The sequence below is a fragment of the Labeo rohita genome, chromosome 3, assembly GCF_022985175.1.
Source record: "Labeo rohita strain BAU-BD-2019 chromosome 3, IGBB_LRoh.1.0, whole genome shotgun sequence".
NCBI lineage: Eukaryota > Metazoa > Chordata > Actinopteri > Cypriniformes > Cyprinidae > Labeo > Labeo rohita.
The window spans coordinates 13,723,794-13,746,547 of record NC_066871.1 but is presented as its reverse complement, the minus strand read 5'-3'; the positions used below and the strand labels follow the sequence as shown (position 1 = coordinate 13,746,547).

Genomic DNA, 22,754 nt, shown 5'->3' with positions numbered 1-22,754 from the left:
AGGAGCAGGTATATCTGTTGGACACACTTAACTCTCTCAGACATTAATTTTGTCAAATGACAAAACGAAGATGTGCATTCATTTCTGGAATCCATTACAGATAGAGTCTTCAGAGATTGTTTTTCCTTCAGGCTTCTTTTATTAAAGTGTCATTTGGGAATTGTGTTGATTCTACACAGTCATGGTCATTTACAATGAGGATGACACAAACAAAAACCAGAACTAAAGAATTAGGAAAACTCAAAAAACACCTTGTCACACCTGACCACAAAGCTGAATTACTTGCTTGTAAGAGGATAACATTATAAGGTTTTGTCCGATTCCATGAAATTATTTTATGTTTAACCTTGGGCATTTTCATGGGAATTATTTTGGCAAATGCTTCACATTCACAGGAACTACAGTTCCCCTGAATCAACCTCAAGAGCACAGTGGTGATGAAAGATCATTGCGATCACCTCAACACAAGACTGAATTTGCAATTTTATTGTTAGCTATAGAGTCTTACTTAGCATGACTTTGGAAAAACAAAAAACAGTGTAAGAAGTGTTCATTTACCCTCAGCAGATGCTGTTTACTCTACCGTTCAAAAGTTTGGGGTGTATGATTTTTTTTTTTATCTTTTGGAAGGAAAGAAGTCTCATGCTCACCAAGGCTGCATTTACTTGAACAAAATGTCAGTAAATACTGTAAATATTGTGAAATATTGTTATACTTTCAGAAAAAAAGATACAAAGCTGTCACTGGGGCAAAAGGTAAAAGGTAAAAGGTACATCATTGTACCTTATTTACCCCTAAATAATGTATATTAGCACCTTAACCCTTTAACTGTCACCCCCAGGTTTGAACATAGACATGAAAGTGCATCCAAACGTAACTTTTTAAGCCATTTCCATGCAATGTCTGATTTTAAAATGGCAAGTTGAATTTTAAGGTTTTAAGCTTTCAGTTGATATATAATAATATAATATAATATAATATAATAAAGGGGCAATGAAAAATGACTTTTTGTGACAAAGGTCAGAACTCCTGTTATGATGCAGATTTTTTAGTTGCGCTCTTGTCATAAATTACTGTTCCTGCATATTTTGTAACAAATGACAGTGGTAAAATATTTATTTTTGAGTCTTAGATCTTTCTAATAATATATAGTTTGTCGTGATTAGATTAGGATTTATTTGTAATATGTGACCCTGGACCACAAAACCAGTCTTAAGTCGCTGGGGTATATTTGTAGCAATAGCCAAAAATACATTGTATGGGTCAAAATGATCAATTTTACTTTTATGCCAAAAATCATTAGGATATTAAGTAAAGATCATGTTTCATTAAGATATTTTGTACAATTCCTACTGTAAATATATCAAAACTTAATTTTTGATTAGTAATATGCATTGTTAAGAACTTCATTTGGACAACTTTAAAGGTGATTTTCTCAATATTTTGTTCTTTTGCACCCTCAGATTCCATATATTCAAATAGTTGTATCTCGGTCAAATATCCTAACAAACCATACATCAATGGAAAGCTTATTTATTCAGCTTTCAGATGATGTATACATCTCAATTTTGAAGAATTGACCTTTATGACTGGTTTTGTGGTCCAGGGTCACATATAGTGAAGTAAACATTTATAATCATTTGTAATGGAAATTTTTATAATCACCTTATTATAATCACCATACTATGTTGTCTTTAATGTCAAATACTTGAATTACTTTAATCAATATTTTGAACTGTTGTCAGTACCAATACACTGTTTAAAATTGATCTAAATTATACATGTAAAAAACAGGAGCTCATAGGGCTTCAATATTATAACAAAAATCATTATTGCTCGTTTTAACAGACAAACATGTCAGTCCATGACGTTAGTCTAATCTAGTGCACACTGTGCAAAAACGTCCATTATAATCACTGTATCTATGATATTATTCTTTAAGCTATTTATGTATCTGCACTGTGTTGTTTATGATGAGGGAATGATCTCCAGTATTTTCAGCCTCTGATTGGCCAATGCCTTCCTAAGTTCATCAGAAATGTGTTTGATTGGTTATAAGGCTCAACGCTTTACAAAACAGGATGTAAAAACAATCTAATGCAGGGTGATTGAATCTAAATGTAATTATGTGAATTGACACTTTCTAATCATTTTCACATTTCATTTTAATCGTGACAGCCATAATACATTGTTTAATAGTGCAGGGGCACATTTTGCCCCTTTGTCTTGAATTTATGGGTCATTTTCATTCATTTTGGTGGCATTTTTGCCATAAGACCTCGTTAATTTCCAAACCTGATATATGTTTCCTTTACTGTCACTTTTGATCAACTGAATGCATCCTTGAAAAAACAAAAAAAACTTCTTGACCCCCAAACCTTTAAAGGGTATTCTTCTTAAATGGTACGTTTGTACCAAGTACAAATAGCATCTTGTTTACAGTGCAAATAGTGATAGTTGCTACTCAAAAAGTGCAAAAATAATTTAAAAACAATGTTATTTACACTATGGATAAATTGCCTGAAAAAACAATTGGTTATGTTTATGAAATAGCCACTGCTAACAAAGCTGGCTATTTGCACAATGGATACAGCTACTATGTCACCAGCATGACAGTCAGAGTGGAATTTTGAAAGTTTATCTACAAGATCAGTGGCCTGCAAGATTTCAGATTTGTTCAGACAGGATTTGTAAATATGTACTGCATTTAGAAAAGATGATGAAGAAAATACTTCACAGTGAATTAGTGTTTTTACATCAACATGAAAAATGCATTACATGTTTTTTTTAAAAAAAAAAACTCCCTATAAAACAGGTGAAGGTCACAAATTGAAAGTCCACTTCCAAAAAAAGATTCACATATAATGTACTCACCCCCTTGTCATCCAAGATGTTCATGGCTTTCTTTCTTCAGTCGTAAAAGAAATTGTGTTTTTTGAGGAAAACATTTCAGGATTTTTCTCCATATAATGGACTGATATGGTGCCCCAATTTTGAACTTCCAAAATGCAGTTTAAATGCGGTTGTAAATGATCCCAGTTGAAGAAGGAGGGTCTTATCTAGCAAAACGATCATTGTTTTCATAAAAAAAAAAAAACTATTTAAATACTTTTTAATGTCAAAAGCTTGTCTTTTCTTGCTCTCCCTGAACTCTGTGTGTTCTGGTTCAAGACAGTTAGGGTATGTGGAAAAACTCCAATCGTATTTTCTCCCTCAACTTCAAAAATCATTTTAAAATCATCCTACATCGCTGCAGAAGTACCAACCGAGTCTTTGCAAAGTGAACATGCAAAGAAGATCAAACACCCTTAACAAAAAAGGTAAAACAGCGATATAGGACAATTTTGAAGTTGAGGGAGACCATGAAATGGGAGTTTTACGACATACCCTAACTGTCATGAACCGGAACAAAAACAGTTTAGGCAGAGGGAGACAAGATGAGCATCTGACATTAAAAAGTATATAAATTGTACTATTTTTTTTTTAAAATAACCAATCGTTACCCTTGACAGGACCCTTTTGTCTCGGCTGGGATCGTTTACAACTGCATTTGGGATCGTTTGAAGCCACATTTAAACTGCATTTTGTACGTTCAAAATCAGGGCACCATATCAGTCCATTATATGGAGAAAAATCCTGAAATGTTTTCCTCAAAAAACATAATTTCTTGACAACTGAAGAAAGAACGACATGAACATTTTGGATGACAAGGGTACATTTCTTCATGTGTCTATAAGTGATGTTTTGTTCAAACATTCAGTCAAATGTATGTCAATGAGGTAACACTCCTATTAGCTCCAGTACTGACATAGACAACACAAAATACCTTATTTATACAAACATACATCACACAAGCTAGTGCTGAATACCAGCCCTCATCACTGTCATTTACACTATCCGCTCGCTTCTCATCTCACATTAACATTCATCTGGATCAGACTCTGGGTTGCATTTAGACTAGACCAGACTCTGGTGTTGGTGACCAATCATTTATACTGACTGCATACTTTTTAAAGAAAATGTCAAGTATGAAGAGACTTTTAAGAGGTGTTTGTCCCTGTTAAATTTATTATTCCTATACAACAGCATTTCATTCTTCATTCAAGATGCTTTTCAGAATAAAAACAAATTGAAATATATATTCCACTATATTCCACTGGTTTAGAGGAAAATATAAGGGAAGGACTAAGAATGAGGGATATGTTAAAAAACAATAACAGAAGACAAAACCTGACAGAGATCATGAGGTTAAATCTGGACTTATTCGGCTGTCATCTATTCAAAATACTCTAACTTGCCTGCTTTTTATACAAATTAGAATGATAAAAAGAGAAGTACACTTTATTTATACATATACATAAACAGCATAATCTGTGGGTGAATATCATGTGATCTCTTTGATAAAAGCTCTTATGGCTCTGTTAAAGAAACAGACTAAAGAAGATGTGCCTGGCACTGGAAGCAGCGGATTCGTCTTTTTCTTATTGCATTTCGATGAAAAGTGCAGTAGTCATGCAAAATGCATAGCTTCTAGATATAATACATGTGTTCTACCTTATTTGCTCTTTTTTTAATAGCTCTGGAAAGATGATGGAAGTGCTCTAAGCTCTTGATAAGACCACCATCAAAACAGCTAAAAAGCAGCAGCAGCAATAATGGTGTCCTACAACAAACGCATGGATGAATTTATAAAAACCATGACTTTATACATGTGAGTCTTTCATCCACAGACAGTCTGTGATGTGTGAAAGCCTCTTGACCACAATAATCAGACTTGTGCTGAACTGCTCAGTGTTTCATGCTAAGAAAGCGTTCATATGTGTCCTCATGTTAAAAATATCAGCTGCTTCATGATTATTATTCTCCGAAATCTCATCTTGAACAAGCTTTAACAAACCAATTGTAATTTATGATATTAAATCTGTAACAGACCACCATAACATGTTACGTTTTCTGTTCCTCTACATTCTAAAAATGCATTTGTAGCATTTCTGTCACACAGTTATTGTTGATCCAAATCTAACACAGTTTGTTTACCTTTTTCTGATATAGATTATAGTCTCCACAACTATGAGTGAACACATTCAGCTCACAGAAGATCCACACTAAAAAGTGCAGACTGTCTAAAACAGAGTTCCCCAAACAGTTTTGTCTTATGTAGCCAATAGGCCGATCAAAAGGCAAAAGTACCCCATTATCAGTTATATGACGTCATTTTTTAAAGAAAAAAAAGTTATGGATGAAAAACAGACAAAAATATAAAACTTACACATATTACAAAATTCTTTTCCCCCTTAATTAACAGGAAAAATAAAATAATATTAATTCCTATATATATATATATATATTCTGTTTTATACATTTGACATTGAATCAAAAATATTTCTGGTTGGGAAACACTGGTCTAAAATGCTTTTTCATCAATCACATGACATGAATATGATGTGGACTGAACAGAAATATGACATCATTGTAGTCTACTATAAGAATCTATCATTTGCTTTGGCCCACAAGAAGAACTCTCTTGAAAAGACAGAGACAGACACAAGGAGGAAAACAGCTTCAACTCCAATCACTGATCTGTGGCATCATTATAATCAGACACAACACAGTTTTAACCTGCCTGCATTCATGTACCATTTGGTTTGTAAAATACAAACAGAAACTTTTTTCAATGTCAAAATGTGTAGAGAACAGCTTGAAAAGGCTGGTGTGTGTTGCTGTAGCAGCAGTGAGTAAAAACATGTAGCTCTTATGCCATCATGACCACTGTTACCAACCCTGAGACGTACAGTACAACACACCCTGTTCATTACAGTGCTCATTGGACTCAAAAAACATCTTTCATGGAGCTAATTTATGTAAAACACCTCTTGCTTGTTTCATGAGGCCTAATCTTAATGAATCTTATACCTCATAATGCTGCTCACAAGCATTATGTAATATGGCTACTATCACAATAACACCTTTATGCAGTTTTTGATAAGCCACTGAAATAATTTTTCCCCAGACAAGTTATTGTTCAGCACATTAATGTCATTGTGCTCTAATGAAGCTGAAGCCATTCAATGCCATTTGACGTTTCATTTCTTATAAGCGCTGCAACCAATTTTAGTCAGTAGTATAACATATATTTATACTTATATACCATTAGCTATGTCTGAGCAAATTCCTCCATACGTTAATGAAGTTTCTGTGATGTTACAACAGATATGTGCAAACATATCTATGTTTTCAAAACACTGTACTCTGAAGATTGTTGTTGTGCATTTTGTGCATGAGCACAATAACATAGCGATCAAACATATTTAAATCTACACTACTTCTGCCAGTACACAATAATGAGCCAAAACTTTCATTTAGCATATACAGGGTTCCCACACCTATAGACCAATAAATTTTCAGTTTGTCCAGTAATTTTTATTTTATTACAGTATATTATTTATTTTACTGATTTATACTGACTACAGAAATTTCTTCTTTTGAAGATTTTTTTTAAATTCCCTGTTTTCTAGCCAGTTGTGATTTTAAAAATAAAGATTTTAAAATTAATTTTATCACACTCACAAAAAGTGAATTTGCAACCAATAAGATATTTTTGAGATGGGCATAACTAGAAAGATTTATATTTACAGACTACAGAAATTTCCATGACTTTAAGGTTTTATTCATTTTCATGACTTTAAGTCATTTATATCCAATAAAATATCATTGAGATGGCCATAACTTTCTAAATGTATGTTTATAACACAAATTTCCATGACTTTTCCATGATTGTAATCGTTTCCATTACTGTTACTCTAAGCCTGCAAACCACAGATATTTCCAGATCTCTACGTTCACACTGCGAGCCTTAGTGCTAAATTCTGTGCTCAATTTTTGCTCACATCTGATATTTTTGTATATCCGTTCACATTTTTGTTTTAAATGTGGCCAATATCAGATTTACAGTGTGAACAAATCATGGTTCCAAACTGACCCGTATGCACAAAATAACAATATGAACAGGGTTGCCAGGTTTTCACAAAACAATCTGCCCAATTGCTTCTCAAAACTAGTCCACAACTAGCCCAATCTTGTTCCGGGGATCGCTTCAACCCACAGAGCTGAAAAACAACCAATGGCAACAGTGAAAAAGTAGCCCAATTCCGCAGGAATACTGTGGACTTGGCAACACTTTCAGCAATTATGTGTTTATTTATCGTGTGAATGAGAGTTTTGAAAATTTTATGATAAGAGCCTTCAGTTTGCTTGTATATAGTGTTGTCACTGTTGTCAAATGAGTTTTGACACATCACTGTACTTCTACTGACTACCTTTCACAACTGTCTTGATAACTTTGGGAATATAAATTCTTTAAAGTGACTCCCATGAGTGCAGAATCGTGACAAATGTTGATCTAGAGTGACGTAAATCCCGATTTGACTGTTCAGACTGCGGTCGCATTGCAAAACATCTGACCTGTTTCGGATTTAGTACCACATATGGCACAAATTAAAATTGAAAAGATCAGATTCCATGTGGTTTGTGCTGTTCACACTTTCATGAGAAAAACAGATCTGAGTCGCGTGTGAGCAAAAAAGATCAGATTTAGGCAACATTTGCCTGCAGTGTGAATGTAGACACAGCGGGAACCCTGCATTGATCTTTTAAAGTTTCTTATAATGTTGCTGAGGCACTTCAGTCGGCCTGCACTGCTAGTGCTCATTGATCGGATGGTAAATTGCCTCTAGCCTGCTTATTTTGAACCCTGCCAAAAGCACCAAATATCAGATTACACTGTAAAAATAATGGGACAGAAAAATAAATATAGTTACATTACCATAAAGGCAAAAGATACATAAAAACAAATCAAATTTACATCTCATTTCTCAGTCTTCACCATTTTACCTCCCTCATAATCACCTCTTTTCCTCCAGACGACCCTCAGTCTGTGTTATTCATTGGGACTTTCCTCCTGTATTTCCGGCAGGTTCTTTCTATCCTTGCGCAGAGTATCAGTGAGCGGCCGAGAGGAGCTGGGGGACTCCAGCTGCTTCGGTTCATTAGTGTGGTAACTGCCTTTATACCTGTACAGGTAAATGTAGAGGCCGTACAGGATCAGGAAGAGCAGCATCAGAGACACTGTCACGATTACTGAGGAGAAAATTACACACACACACAAAGAGAGAGAGAGAGAGAGTCGTTAGCATTAAGCTTAATACTCTTACAGTGCTCTAGATGAGCTGTCTGCAAATGATGGCTTAAACATAATTTGTATCATGTTGCAGAATTCACAGGAGAGACTGCTGACTGTCAGCTCATGTACTCATGAGCTTTAAAGGAATAGTTTGGACACAAAAATGAACATTGTGGCATCATTTACTTCCAAACCTGTATACTGCTATTTTTTTCTGTGGAACACAAATGGAGAATTTTCATGCAACCCGATTCATACTGTACTACTCATGTTCTAGTCACTTTGAGGCGGTCCCTATGAACTGTTGTTATTATGAAAAAGAGCTGTTCTATTTTAAAATTGTATTTTGTATTCCGTAGGCAAAATAGCAGTATACAGGTTTGGAACAACATGACAGAATGTTCATTTTGGGGTGAACTGTTCCTTTAACATTTTGACATGTTGTAGATTTTCTGTTTTGCTGTGAGATCAACACCCGCTGGCAAGGAGGATTAAATGTGTGTGTGTGTGTGTGGGTGAAACAAGTCTTGTTTATCCTGGAAAAGAGATGACAATCAGACAGTTATTAAAGCAGAGGATTTGAGTAAAGCAATGATGGATAATTGCAAATGATGAGCAAGAATTCTGATTAATCTGTTTATGAATATGTAAGTAATCAGTTTGAAAAATGGTCTTGCTTGTAGGGCCCTATAAAATTTGTTTTATTTTTTCCCCCAAATTCCGTTATTTTTTATTCCACATTCCATTTTTGTCTGGAGTTGTTTTTTTTTTCAGTTTTAATTTTTTTAGACTCGCAGAAAAGTATGTCTAATTGAAATCATACGATCATAGAAAAATTACATTTTTAAGGCCCTATGAAATATGTTTTCCATTAGTTTTCTGGATTGCATTTTAATGGTTTAAATAAATTTTAATGATCAAAAGCATCTCTAAATAATTGATTTTATATTTTAAAAAACTAATTTATTCTTATTTTATTTTATTTATTTATTTTTATTTTTTTGGAAATATTCCTAATAAAATAAAAATGTTATTAGTAGTACTATTCAGTAATATATTTCTGTCACAGTTTCTTCCACAGTTAACCTTTATTTTGACGGGCTGCTCTTAAGACTTTTAAGTTTCTCTTTTTATGATGGTAGTTTTGTTTTTCTCACAAGAAATGGTAAAATGCTCATGAAGTTTCTCTTAGAGCAGTTGTATATTATGTTCATGTGTTCATGTACTCATATATTAAGGCAGCAGAGTGTATTAGACGAACTTACGCGTCTGCGCCATTCATTCACACAGAGACACGGAGAACATGTAGGATTCATATTTAAATAGTCTTGTGCGGTCTAATATTCACATACACTAGTCCATATCGCATTTGAATTAAGTGAACTGACCTACTTTTGATTTATTTGTCCAAATATTAGCAAATTCTGTGACATTCTGTGTTATACAGTAAATTCCATTTTTATGACAGGATTTCGCAATTCTGTCCGCGTTTTTTGCATTGTGGAAATCATAGAGCCCTATTGTTCCGATAGGTCTTTAATCTCTAAATGATCTCATTAGTATTATAATAGAAGTTCTATATAACATTTGCAACAACAAAATTAATTTGACAGATTAATATAACAGTGACATACTGTCTTTTTGGAATATGGCAATTTATAAAGATCTGACACTTATTATACCTTGATTTATTCCACATACAGTATATTATCCTTACATGACGTTTTATCACTTATTATACCAAGTTTCTTTCATGTGCAGAGGATCTTCTTTATGCAGAAGTTTATAATCTCATGAATGTCCCCTAATCCTATGTTCAGCAAATTAAGAGGATTTTAAAAACAGGTTTTAGCATCACAAACAGACAAGATCAGCATCATTTGCAGTACTGGCTGAAATGCTGAACAGGAATAAAAGATGAGCAAGAAGGAAAAAGAAATCATTTTGAGGGTCTTTTTTGTCAATTTCATTAGGGGGATGGTGGAAATTTGACAGGAAGCAACAGGTATCATATGAGTTTAGGAAATAGCGCTAAATATACTTTAAAACAAGATAATAAAATAGTGTGACTGTAAACTTACGTGTCATCCAAGGTGGGGTAACATCATCATGAATGTAATAAAAGACTAAAAAGAAAAAAAAGAACATTAAGTGATGATTAAAAACAACCTTCAAGCACAAGCATTATTATATACTGTAAGAGTACCAAAATTACATTTGTTTAAAACAAGTCCTTTTACAGTACATGCACTAATAACCTGCTTAAAAGTAATAAAGTAGTGTAAATTCAGATAAATTGGACCATATCTGTATAGTCTAATTTACTTTACTTCACCTTCCAACTATTTACTTTCACTATCATTTAAATGTTTCCTGAAAGACGTCTCTTTTACACTGCTCTTTGAATGGTAGTGTATGTTGGAAATTAACCAGTGCTTGTGGCAAAATTACCAAAATGAACAAAAATGCCACATAACTTTAAGACAAAGGGGCAAAAATGTCCCTGCATAGTTAAAAACATAGTACGACTGTCGCGATTCAAATGAAACATAATAATAAATTAAAGCTGCAAGCAGTGTTGAAAAGGCCCTCACACCCGGGCTCACCACCACCCGGTAGCTTTAGCAAAACAGTGTACGGTGAGCAATATGGGTTTAAAGTGGTAAATATAGGAGGAATATGTCAAAGTCATTTATATGTGCCAAACTTCCTGCTGCCAGCTGGTGGCACTATTACTATAACTGAATATTGGCTTTTAGATGTCTTAAGGCCAGGACATTAAACATGTGAAGTTTGGTGCAGATCGTACATTGCATGTTTAAGACAGTGTTAAACAAGCCATTTCCTGTTGCCAGCAGGTGGCACTATGATTAATAACTGAATATTGGCCTGTAGATGTGTTCAGGCCAGGACTCTTATCGAACATGTGAAGTTTGGGGCAGATTAGTCATTGTATGGCTTATAACAACGGACCACCACGGACACTTTAACAAAAACTCAAGATCTTCACAATTTAACACTGCAAAGGACTTTAGAGTAGACCGAACAAATATAATGTTGATGTCATTAAATCTCTAGGAGGAGTTCGATAGAGCATAAAACATGACACTTCCTGTTGCCAGTAGGTGGCACTATGACTATAACTGAATATGGGCATGGGTGTGTGTTTAGGACAGGACTTTTATCAAACATGTGAATTTTGGTGCAGATTGGACATTGCATGCCTGAGTTATAACAATGTCCTGGTTCATGGCAAAACATTGAAGTTTGTCAGGCCACAACGGACACGCTCTTCAATGAAAATTCAAGATCTTCGCAATTTAACATCACAAAGGGCTTTAGATTACACGGACCAAATTTGGTGTTGATCTGTTTAAATATTTAAGAGGACTTTGTTAAATGCTTGAAAAAACGCCACAAAACTTGCAGAGAAAATTCTAAATAGCAGACTTCCTGTTGTGTTTTGGACTTTGTACCCAGGGGACTTTTTGTAGGTATTGGTGTGTTATATGTGTCTTGAGGGGCACAAAGTTTCATGAGTTTATGCATCGGTGCTCGGGCCCTAATGAAAAGTGTCACTTTGTGGAATTACATTTAGATTTGCTCACACTCCACCAGATTGCTTTTATGCACTGTTTTGCGCACTGTTGAGCCTTACAACCAATCGAATGCTTTTCTGTTCAACTTAGGAATGCATTGGCCAATCAGAGGCGTTTAGATTAGTCAGCGCTAAAAACGCTGGAGCTGTGTTGATTGCGCATTTGCAAATTCCCTCATCATAAACAACACAGTGCAGATACGATGTAAATAAAAGGTTAATTTCGTAGCTTCAGTGATTATAACTAGAATTTTTCAAGACTATACTAATGTCATGAACTGACATGTTCTGTGAAGCCAGAATGTGATGTGCCCAAAATGCAGACATGAAACAAAAACAACTTTATATTGTTTTCTATATTGATATTAATAATTATTCTAACAATAAAAAAGTCAGGAATGTCAGGATATGTAGTCTTACACAGGCCAGTGAACCATGGGTCATCCTCCCAAGGGACATATCCTAAAACAGGGGGAAACGCCCCACAGTTAGACTCCACCACATAGCCTTGAGTCGTCACCGGTGGATTGGTTACATTGGGTCGGAAGTAGGCCTTGAGCGGGGCAAAAATATTATATCGGACCCCTGATATGCAGCCCATAAAACCTGGACTGTTGTGCCTCTGAATTTCGTAGTCGACACCTCCCACCTCTATGAAGAAGGAAAGAAAACAAATCTATTAAATGCAACTTTTCATCCACAGGCAAACAGTTAAGACAAATATGCTCGTCTTACCCATGACTCTACCCAAGAATATAGACTTCGGTGAGTCAAATCTGGGAATCTCTCCTGGTATTAACTTCTCAATCCATGGATCCATGTAATCCACCTAGATCAAGGTGCAAATACACATACAAACAGTGCACTTTTGCCATGCTAACAATACTAAACATGCAAGATCTAGTTTGAGATCCTACCTGTGTCCATATGGTGTAGTTGTGTCGGGTGATGTTGACGAAATGAGGGAAGCCATCCGCCATGTTTCTGTCAGTCAACTTGAATTTGTAGCTTATTATCCCGAGCCGGTATCTCAGCGAAAGAGTCCCTGCAGAGGTGGTGACATCAGTGCTAAAGCTAATGTTTTGTATGCTCAGGTGTGACCGAGTGTATGTGTTTACCATCTTTCTTGAGCAGGACGGCAATGTAATCATTGCTGAAGGAACTGATATAAAGCAGCACAGCTGGAGCCTGTAGAGTGCTGAAGCTGAACTCTATGTCATCAGTTGTCGTGTTGTAGCCGAGGGTGAAGTTGTGCCAGTGAGGCTCTATCCAGAAGTTCGCCCACCACGCATCAAAGGAAATCGGCTCTTTGCGGATGTCATACCGCAACCATGCTCCCACATCAAAGAATGCCCCGATATCTAATAGGAAGTGACACAAGCAGAGATCACAGTGTTGTTTATGTCAGGTCATGTCTCACAGGCTGTCCTCCCACATGCTGATTTAACTTGTTTTTAGAAAAACAACTAAAACTTGATAGAGAATAACATGTCGTTAGACTTGAAAAGAATAGACTTGTATTGTTTATAATATTCTAACACAGTTTTATTAGGTTGTTATACCTGTGTGGGATTTAAACTATAATATTATGGCTGTCAAATTATTTGAATATTTAATAATAATTTTGGTTGTGAGGGAAATAGCTTCTTAAAGAACCCAGGGTTATAAGGAAATTATTTATGTCGATGTCACAGCTTGCAGACAATTGCTATGCAAAAGCTTTGCGTGTTCGTGAATCTTTAGCTCTGCCCATGGCACGCATCCAGGAGCTCGACTGTTTTCGGAGAGAAGCGGTACAGCTGTATCTGTTATAAATCTGATAAAACTAAAGACTCTTCAGAGATATGAAGGATGCAATACTACTCTATAGGTACTCAAGATTAACATGAGATTGGCAGAGACTGTGTGTTATGTCCCCTTTAAAGGTCCACTGAAGTGCTTTGAAACACGTAGCATTATTCTATGTGTTGACGTAATTTCTGAAACAGGAAAACACCAATAGCATTTTAAATAGCCAATAACGTTTAGTTTATATCACAGCTTGGGCTAGAGTTGTTGAGCTCGGTAAAGCCACGCTACAGCAACAATCTCATCCATATCACTGTAAAATACAGCATTCTGTGTAGAATTCAAATGGGTCTGATAAGTTTTGTGGTCTGTTTCTGAGTTCAGAACTGAAAGAGTACAATTTGTAAGTATGTTATTCCAAACTCAGCACTGAGTCATTGAATCATTTACTCAACCAGTTTGTTCAAAAACACTGATTTATTTGTCAACAAAACAAGTGACTGGCTGCATCCAAAATCGCATACTCTCTCAGTAGGTACATCTTTTGAATATGTACTTTGTGACTGAAAGTATGTTTATAGTATAGTATATATGTATGTAGAAAGAATATAATCCGGACCTACTTCATTTGGCCTTTAAGCATCAGTTTCATTACTGCATGGTCATTCACAAATCCTCAACTGTGGCCTCATGGGATAAATAACTGTCCATTGGACAGTAGTAGGTCATCTGAGTAATAGGTACTGCATATATGCCGCTACTATTTTTGAGTCACTGAATCATTTAATTCACCTGATTTTTACAAAATGTTCTGAATAATAGGGTCCCCGCAATAACATTTCTATCAATGACAGTATTGCGTAACAAATCAAATTTTCCATTTACTGACAAATGCGTGTTTAATTATTAAATTCCAGCTTAACTCATTTAACTTTGACACCCCTACTAATTAACTGTAGATTTAGTCATTTAGTAAGATATATATATGACTATATATAAGGGATAGTTCACTCAAAAATGAAACTTACTCTATCATTTACCCAGCTTCAAGCCATCCTAGGTGTATATGACTTTCTTCTTTCAGACGAATGGTTCTTCCAATCTTTATAATGGCAGTGAACGGCTGTTGAGATTTTGAAGTCCAATAAAGTGCATCCATCCATCATAAAAAGCACTTCACATAGCTCTGGGTGGTTAATAAACGCCTTCTGAAGTTAATCGATGCGTTTGTGTAAGAAAATTATTAATATTTAAAACTTTATAGCTTCTGCTAACTGTTGTACGCGCTTTTACAAGAGAGTGGCATTACAGCGGATCATGTAGACGTAGCGAATTAGAAGGCAATCATGAATTAGAAGTTCAAAACGCAGATTTATAAAGAAAAATGTCTGAGGATTTCTATATAAGCATGGAGAAGACTGGTGTTCCTTTGCTGTAAACAAAACTTGGTTCTCATGAGACTAGCATATTCTCACCAGAGCTTACGCTACACCTACGTCCTACGAGTGCTGGAACGCCGCTCTCTTGTGAACGTGCGTATGACAGTTAGCGGAAGCTAGAGATTTCAGCCTATAAAGTTTTAAAATCTGGATTGTTTTCTTACGCAAATGCATCAATTCACTTCAGAGACCAGACCCACCTTCCGCCCTCTGGGCCGTGTGGAGCACTTTATATGATGGATAGATGAATGAACTTTATTGGACTTCAAAGTCTCAACCCCCATTCACTGCTATTACATAGCTTGGAAGAGCCAGGACATTTTTTAATATAACTCACATTGGATTCCTCTGAAAGAAAAAAGTCATATGCACCTAGGATGAGCCCATTACCAACCCTGTTGGTGGGAGTATTAAGATTTATTGAAAATAATAATAATAATAATAATAATAATTCAGCTCAAAGACAAAGATCTTAAATATTCCCACACAGATTATCATAAAATGCAGTTTAATTCTCTGTTAGCCTAAATCAGCTCTGGATTTGGAGGCTTGAAATAGAAAGTGGACACAAAAGCCAAAGTCTGTCACTCTCTCTTTTTCAGGCAGTGAATTTATCTTTTAACAGATTCTCAGAGGCACCAGTTTGCTTGTTCCTCTCATTTTTTATCCTTCACTCGAATCAGTTTTAATCTTTTAAATCTCCTAATCACAGTTTCACGAAATTAAAATGCATTTGTTATAATTAGTCATTTCCCAGATGAAGATAAAAAGATATCATTTCAAATTAGCATATGTTTATTAGGAAACATCTGTAACCTGTTTTGAACCATGTCAATTTGTGCCAGCATAAATGTGAGAGAATATGCAAATGTGTGTTAACTCACCCAAATGACAGTAATAGCCATCGAAGGCTGTGTTATTGCAGTCACAGGCGTATGAAGCGTAGCCATCAATGCACTGGCCTCCATTTCCACACGGTATGGAAGCATTCAGACACGCTCCGGTACAGTTCCTACGTATGCCAGCCCTCTCGTCAACCTTACCCTCCAAATCCATAGGGACCCCGTTCATCCTTAGCCCACGGAGACATCCCAGGAAAGGCCTTAAGGTGTGATTGGCTGCTCCTGAATACAAATGCATGATATCAACTGCTTAAAGCAATGTTTTCATATAAACTCTACTTGAAACTCCAGCTCTGATTCTTACCTACAAGCAGGGGTTGTGTGAACTTCATAGTGATGTATGTTTGGCCCGGAAACTTATGAATGGCCGGAGGCTGGAAATCAACCTTGAGACGTGCCAATTTCACATTGATTTCAGCTTCTACATAATGCCATTCATTATCATTGAGAGGTTTAGGAGAGCGCAGGGTCACGTTTCTAATCCCGTCACCCACCATGAAAATGAATACCACCTCAGTTGTAGCTATAAAAATGTAAGCAGAAACTGATGAAGGAGATATCAGATCACTATATGTACTCCATATATACAGCTGAAGTCAAAAGTTTACATACACCTTGCACAATCTGCAAAATGATAATTATTTTACCAAAATAAGAGGGATTATAAAAAATACATGTTATTTTTTATTTATACTGAATTGAAAAAGATATTTGACATAAAAGATGTTTACATACAATCCATAAGAGAAAATAATAGTTGAATTTATAAAAATGAACCCATTCTTGAGTCCCTTGTTTGTCTTGAACAGTTAAACTGCCCACTGTTCTTCAGAAAAATCCTTCAGGTCCCACAAATTCTTTGGTTTTTCAGCGTTTTTGTGTATTTGAACCCTTTCCAAAAATGACTGTATGATTTTGAGGTTCATCTTTTCACACTGAGGACAACTGAGGGACTCTACAACTATTCGCAACTATTACAGAAGGTTACAGAAGAATGCTCCAGAAGAAAAGAAACAATGCATTAAGAGCCAGGGGGTGAAAACTTTTGAATTTGAAGATCAGGGTAAATTTAACTTATTTTGTCTTCTGGGGAACATGTAAGTATCTTCTGTAGCTTCTGAAGACCACTACTAAATGAAAAAATAATATGATATTTAGGCAAAATAAGAAAAATTATTTAATGTTAATGCATTAGGTTTCCTTCTGGAGCATCAGTGAGCGTTTGAACCTTCTGTAATAGTTGCATATGAGTCCCTCAGTTGTCCTCAGTGTGAAAAGATGGATCTCAAAATCAAGTCGTATGTAAACTTTTACACAGGGTCATTTTTATAAATTCAACTATTATTTTCTTTTGTGGACTATATGTAAAAGTCTTATGTGAAAAAATCTTATTCAGGTCAGTGCTACTAAATAAAAAATAAGATGTATTTTGTATGATCCCTCTTGTTGTGGTAAAATAATTAACATTTTGCAGATTCTGCAAGGTGTATGTAAACTTTTGACCTCAACTGCATATATTTTAGGATTGGAAACAACACTCACAATTGAGTTCAACTCGTAAGAAATTACGCAGGTGGTCATCTGAGGCTTCCACAAACACTCCATTAGTTCGGTAGGTCCTGAAGTGGAATGTGATGTCAGCACTGGTGCCGGGCTTAAAGGTGGGGAACGTCAGATAGGTGGGCTTGGTAAAAGCTATGGTGTTCCAGATACTCCCTATGAAAAGAATTTTCCATTAATAAATCACAGTGCAAATATACAGCAGAATTTCTCATATAATTTCATGCTAATTCCTTGGCTTATTTGGGCAAATATCTATGTATTAATGAAGATAATGTCCAGTCAGCCATCAAAATACCCTTATATAAAAAGTCATATAAGGCCCTACTGTACATTTCCCCTTACTCACATGTTAGGAAGGATATTCTTAATATATAGACAGAATTTTCATGCATGTTATCTTTTTAATATTCATTACTCACTGTCTCCATGGCAGTATAGTGCCCCAACACTGTAGCGCGCTTCTGAACCGGTGCGGTTAGTGTCTCCTATGACAATCCTCCTGACAGGAAGGTGGTCTCGGAACGACAGGTAGCCCTTATCTGAGTGCCTAGTGAATTTAAATTAGCCTTTAAAGTAATCAATTAATGTTTAGATTGTACTTATACTGTATATTCATTGCCATTCAACAGTTCAAAGTTTTTAAAGGGAATCTCTTATGCTAACTGAGGCGGCATTTGTTGGATTAAAAATACAGCAATAAAGTGAAATATTAGTACAATTTAAAATAATTGTTTTCTATTGTAATGCATTTTAAAATGTAATATATTTCTGTGACGCCAAAGCTGAATTTTCATCATTACTCTAGTCTTTAGTGTCACATGATCCTTCAGAAATTATATGAATAGTGTTGATTTGGAGCTCAAGAAACATCTTACTATTAGCAATGTTGAAAACAGTTGCACTGCTTAATTTTGTAGAAACTGTGATACTTATTTCAACATTCTTTGATTCAGAAATTTCAAAAGAACAGCAAATGACCCCAAATGTTTGAACAGTCATGCATACATAGTCTTATACATAGTTATGCATAGTATATAACTAATAATCTTTAATAATATAAAACAGCACCATACAGACACATTGTAACAGGCACGCTTAAATGACAAAGAAAATGTTTTCATTAGTTTATTCGTTCTCACCACTGGCGGTAGTCTGCGTCACAGTTGCACCAGTACTTGGAGTCAGTGCAAGTTTGATTGACAGCACATCCACATTTTCCACTTTCAGGGAAAGCTCCTCCCCAGTATTCATGACTCTCATTATACCGACCAATCCAGTAAGTGTAAGGCCGTCCATCTGTTTACAACAATAAATAAAACCAAAGAAAGACTCAATGGCACAACTATTGGTAGTGTAGTAGGGTCCACAAAGTAGGGGGCCATGATGATTAGGCCCTACAATGTCTTTGCAAACACAAAACACTCAATTTAATCTAAAGGCTGACTAATAGGATTCCTAGAAGTGTTACTCAGCAGAGAAAAAGGCTGAAAAGGTCAGTGACATTAATTATGCTCAAGTTTCTGGCAGTTCAGCTGAGTGAGACTATCTGGTGTTTTTGCAGTGATTCCCTTAAGATCAATACTTCAACATCCATCTAAAACTCACAGCTGTGGTTCCTTTATGCAAGATTTTTCATCCAGTAAATTAACATTTTGGGGTAGCTCTTCCAAAAATTCTGATATTTATTAATTACCCTCATGTTGTTCCATACCTCTAAGACCTTTGTTCATCTTCAGAACACAAATTAAGATATTTTTGATGAAATCCGAGAGCTTTCTGACCCTGCATAGACAGCAACGCAACTGACATGTTCAAGACCCAGAAAGTTGTTATTTTAGTTTTCTTTGCACACAAGAAGTATTCTCAAAACTTCATAATATTACAGCTGAAGCACTCATGTCACATGGACTATTTTAACAATGTCCTTACTACCTTTCTTGGCCTTGTACGTGGTAGTTGCGTTGCTGTCTATGCAGGGTCAGAAAGCTCTCGGGTTTCATCAAAAATGTCTTAATTTGTGTTCTGAAGATGAACGAAAGTCATAAATTTTGATTAATTTTTCATTTTTGGTACCTCATTCATTTCAATGACTGACTATAAATGACCAAAGATATTTCACATACTGATCTCCACCTGTCACTGTGCAACATTTTAACTTACGTGGAGTATTGAGGAGGCGAGACTTGTAGCACGAGAACTCAATCCATTGTTCGCAGTATAAGGAGGTGTTTGCTAGGGCAGTGACTTCATCCCACGATGCATTTACATACTGGAGGTCCCCAATATACGGTTGATCCAAGGTGGAGCCGCTCACTTTGGTGCTTTTCATGCGGTTGTGCTCGATGACGGTCCATGATTTTTGCACTAAAAATGTTATGGGATACATCTTAGCTTATTATGTAAAATCAATTGAGATTGCTTTCAACATGTCAATCTCTTCTTCTTCATACATACACATATTGCAGTAGACTGTAAAAGGCTTCAGTGGTCCGCTCAGATCTGGATCTATGGTGTAGTTGCCTGACCAGTACTTCCCATTCAGTCTGTAGGCCTCACATGACTCCCTGTAGACCGCTGAGATGGAAAGAGAAACAAAGAGAGGCTTAATTCTCATGTTTCACTAACAAAGTCAATACAGAGGAATCTCCTTAGTGCAGGACACTCACAGTTATGACAAACTTCCCCCTTGTAGCCTGTGTTGTTACACACACACAGGAAGTCATTCCAGGACTGAATACACCTGCCTTCATGTTCACAAGGGTTTGGAGAGCACCTGAGAAAAAACAAGAGACGGTTGACACTTTAATAATGCACGTCTTAAGATATTACTTTGGACATGTTTTCTGGTCAGTACTGTTGTTGCATGTTGTGCAAAATATGCAGGTGACACTAATACGAGATGAATCAACCTGAGAGTTATATTCTAAGATCAAAACCAGAATACTCATTTATTTTTTGTTAGTAGGGAAAGAAAAATAAATATAATTCAAAGGGAAAACAAGATTACTGTCCTACCCCAAAGCCAGATATTTGCTGAGCTAATGATATGTTTAATCTCCTACCACTATACAGGACTCCTACATAAGCAATTTTGTATTTTACAAGCACGAGGACTGTTCTCTTGGCTTCTGTAATTGTGAGAACAGTGTTGGCAAACCCCACACACACACCTATCAGTGATTCCGCAGGTGCCCAGCAGGATTTCGGCGTATCTGCCCCATTTCCTCTGCAGCATGACATCTATATCCACCGGCTCATCATCTATAAAGATTTGCTGCATGCAGCCATGGAAGCGAGACAGCTTGGTCACACAGCGGGCCGTGTTATTGGTCTTAGGACAACCTGCAGCACATCAAATAAGAAAATTAATCTACTTATCTCAGATGCAACTGAAAGGCATGGAATACATTTGAAAGCATTTATGGCATTAGATGTGCATATTTATGTTTGACAGAAACATGCGACCATGGACCACAAAATCATAAGGGTTAATGAAACTGAGATTTATATATAAATTAATAAATAAGCTTTCCATTGATTTATGGTTAGTTAGGATATGACAATATTTGGCTGAGACACAACTATTTGAAAATCTGAGGGTGCATAAAAAAAAGAGAAAATTACCTTTAAAGTTGTCCAAATTAAGTTCTTAGCAATGTATATGACTATGTTTTTATATATTTATGGTAGGAAATTTGCAAAATACCTTCATGGAACATGATCTTAATATCCTAATGATTTTTGGCATAAAAGAAAAATCAATAATTTTGACCCATACAGCGTATTTTTGGATATTGCTACAAATATACCTGTGCTACTTAAGACTGGTTTTATGGTCCAGGGTCACATATTATTGTAAACATTAATATTGTTTTACAGTAATTCTTGAGGCAATTTTAAAGAAGAGTGTTACTCAGTTTTACTCATGTGGCACTGAATCATGCTTACTTACCCCCGAAGAAGTATCGGTCTCCTGTACGAACCGTGAAGGGGTTGGTGATTTTCAGTGGTGAGCTTTCATCTTCATCTATGGTGATAGTTAATAAGTTGTCTTTGGCAGTCAGGTCTACCGTGTGCCAGAAGCCGTCATTGAGACGGTACCCTACGACAGAAAAAAACAGGATAATATTTACTCTACATAATCTTTCATCATACACCTGACCAGTTTTGGTCCTGCTAAATTTTTGTTCTACAGTGGCTCCATTCAGTCCTCTCTTATAGAAACAGAGTTAAAAAATGTCATAACAATTGTTATGGACACAATCCCTCAATCATACCTGCAGCAAATCGTAATCTTTTGTTTCCAGGCTGCATAAGAGTGACATTGACTTGTCCTTCGCTGAGGCCCAGCTCCAGAGAGCCCAACTCATCTGCAAACCTGGTGAACATCAGTAACCCTGTGTAGTCCCATGAGCGAAACTTAAACTTCACCGCCAGACGGTTCTTCCGGAAGAAGCCGGGCAGTTGCAGGTAATTGTTGGGCCCTGCAAAGGTCATAGGCTTCCAGAGGAGATCACGGCAAGTATAATGCATCTTTTTCTGAAGAAAGGCAGATGAAAAGATGGAAAATGAATAATATTTTAAATAATTTGCAAATGCAATATAATGGTAATCTAAATGTGACATCATATGTTATTCTACGTCTCTTAATGGGACATTTTATCCAAAAATGAAAGTTTTGTCATTATTTATTAACCCTCATGTCGTTCCAAACCCATAAGACCTTCGTTCATCTTCGGACTACAAACTCAGATATATTTTTGTTTTCTTTGCACACAAAAAGTATTCTTGTAGTTTTATAACATTAAGGTTAAACCACTGATGTCACATGGACTATTTTATCGATGTCCTTACTACCTTTCTGGGCCTTGAACGTGTCAGTCGCGTTGCTGTCTATGAAGAGTCAGAAAGCTCTCAGATTTCATTAAATAAATCTGAATTTGTGTTCCAAAGATGAACAAAGGTCTTACAAGTTTAGAATGACATGACAGTGAGTAAATAATGACAGAATTTTCATTTTTTGCGTGAAGTGTCTCTTTAATAATTCACCCTATTGAATCTTGCTGTTGGTTGTGTGCATTTTAGGAAAACTCAACTTACCTTTTTAGGAGCTAGTCGAACTTCAGGCTCCTGGTACTGTGTCTTGTAGATGACATTGATTCCATTTATGAAGACATTCTCCATGCAGCCACGGAAGTTAACCTTACCGGGCAGATGGGGCACGTCTTTCTCAATCACGCCGCCAACATAAATCTAAAGATAAATGGATAGTTGCTATGATTGTT

At 36.0% G+C, this 22,754-nt stretch overlaps 1 protein-coding gene across 1 annotated transcript in view; it reads right to left on the bottom strand.

Moving 5' to 3' along the window:
- Positions 1-116: 116 nt before the first annotated feature.
- The window catches only part of cntnap1 (contactin associated protein 1), a 40,618-nt gene continuing 17,980 nt past the window's right edge, over positions 117-22,754 (bottom strand). The window contains exons 7-24 of the mRNA XM_051106725.1: positions 22,570-22,722; positions 21,747-22,008; positions 21,422-21,571; positions 20,640-20,811; positions 20,136-20,242; positions 19,924-20,043; positions 19,630-19,833; positions 18,609-18,765; positions 17,889-18,016; positions 17,449-17,622; positions 16,211-16,429; positions 15,889-16,128; positions 12,896-13,138; positions 12,695-12,822; positions 12,513-12,606; positions 12,198-12,428; positions 10,261-10,305; positions 117-8,136 (exon numbers count right to left, since the gene is read on the bottom strand). Coding sequence (XP_050962682.1) covers positions 7,937-8,136; positions 10,261-10,305; positions 12,198-12,428; positions 12,513-12,606; positions 12,695-12,822; positions 12,896-13,138; positions 15,889-16,128; positions 16,211-16,429; positions 17,449-17,622; positions 17,889-18,016; positions 18,609-18,765; positions 19,630-19,833; positions 19,924-20,043; positions 20,136-20,242; positions 20,640-20,811; positions 21,422-21,571; positions 21,747-22,008; positions 22,570-22,722 — 3,027 coding nt within the window. The 3' untranslated portion in view covers positions 117-7,936. The remainder of the gene's footprint in view (positions 8,137-10,260; positions 10,306-12,197; positions 12,429-12,512; positions 12,607-12,694; positions 12,823-12,895; positions 13,139-15,888; positions 16,129-16,210; positions 16,430-17,448; positions 17,623-17,888; positions 18,017-18,608; positions 18,766-19,629; positions 19,834-19,923; positions 20,044-20,135; positions 20,243-20,639; positions 20,812-21,421; positions 21,572-21,746; positions 22,009-22,569; positions 22,723-22,754) is intronic.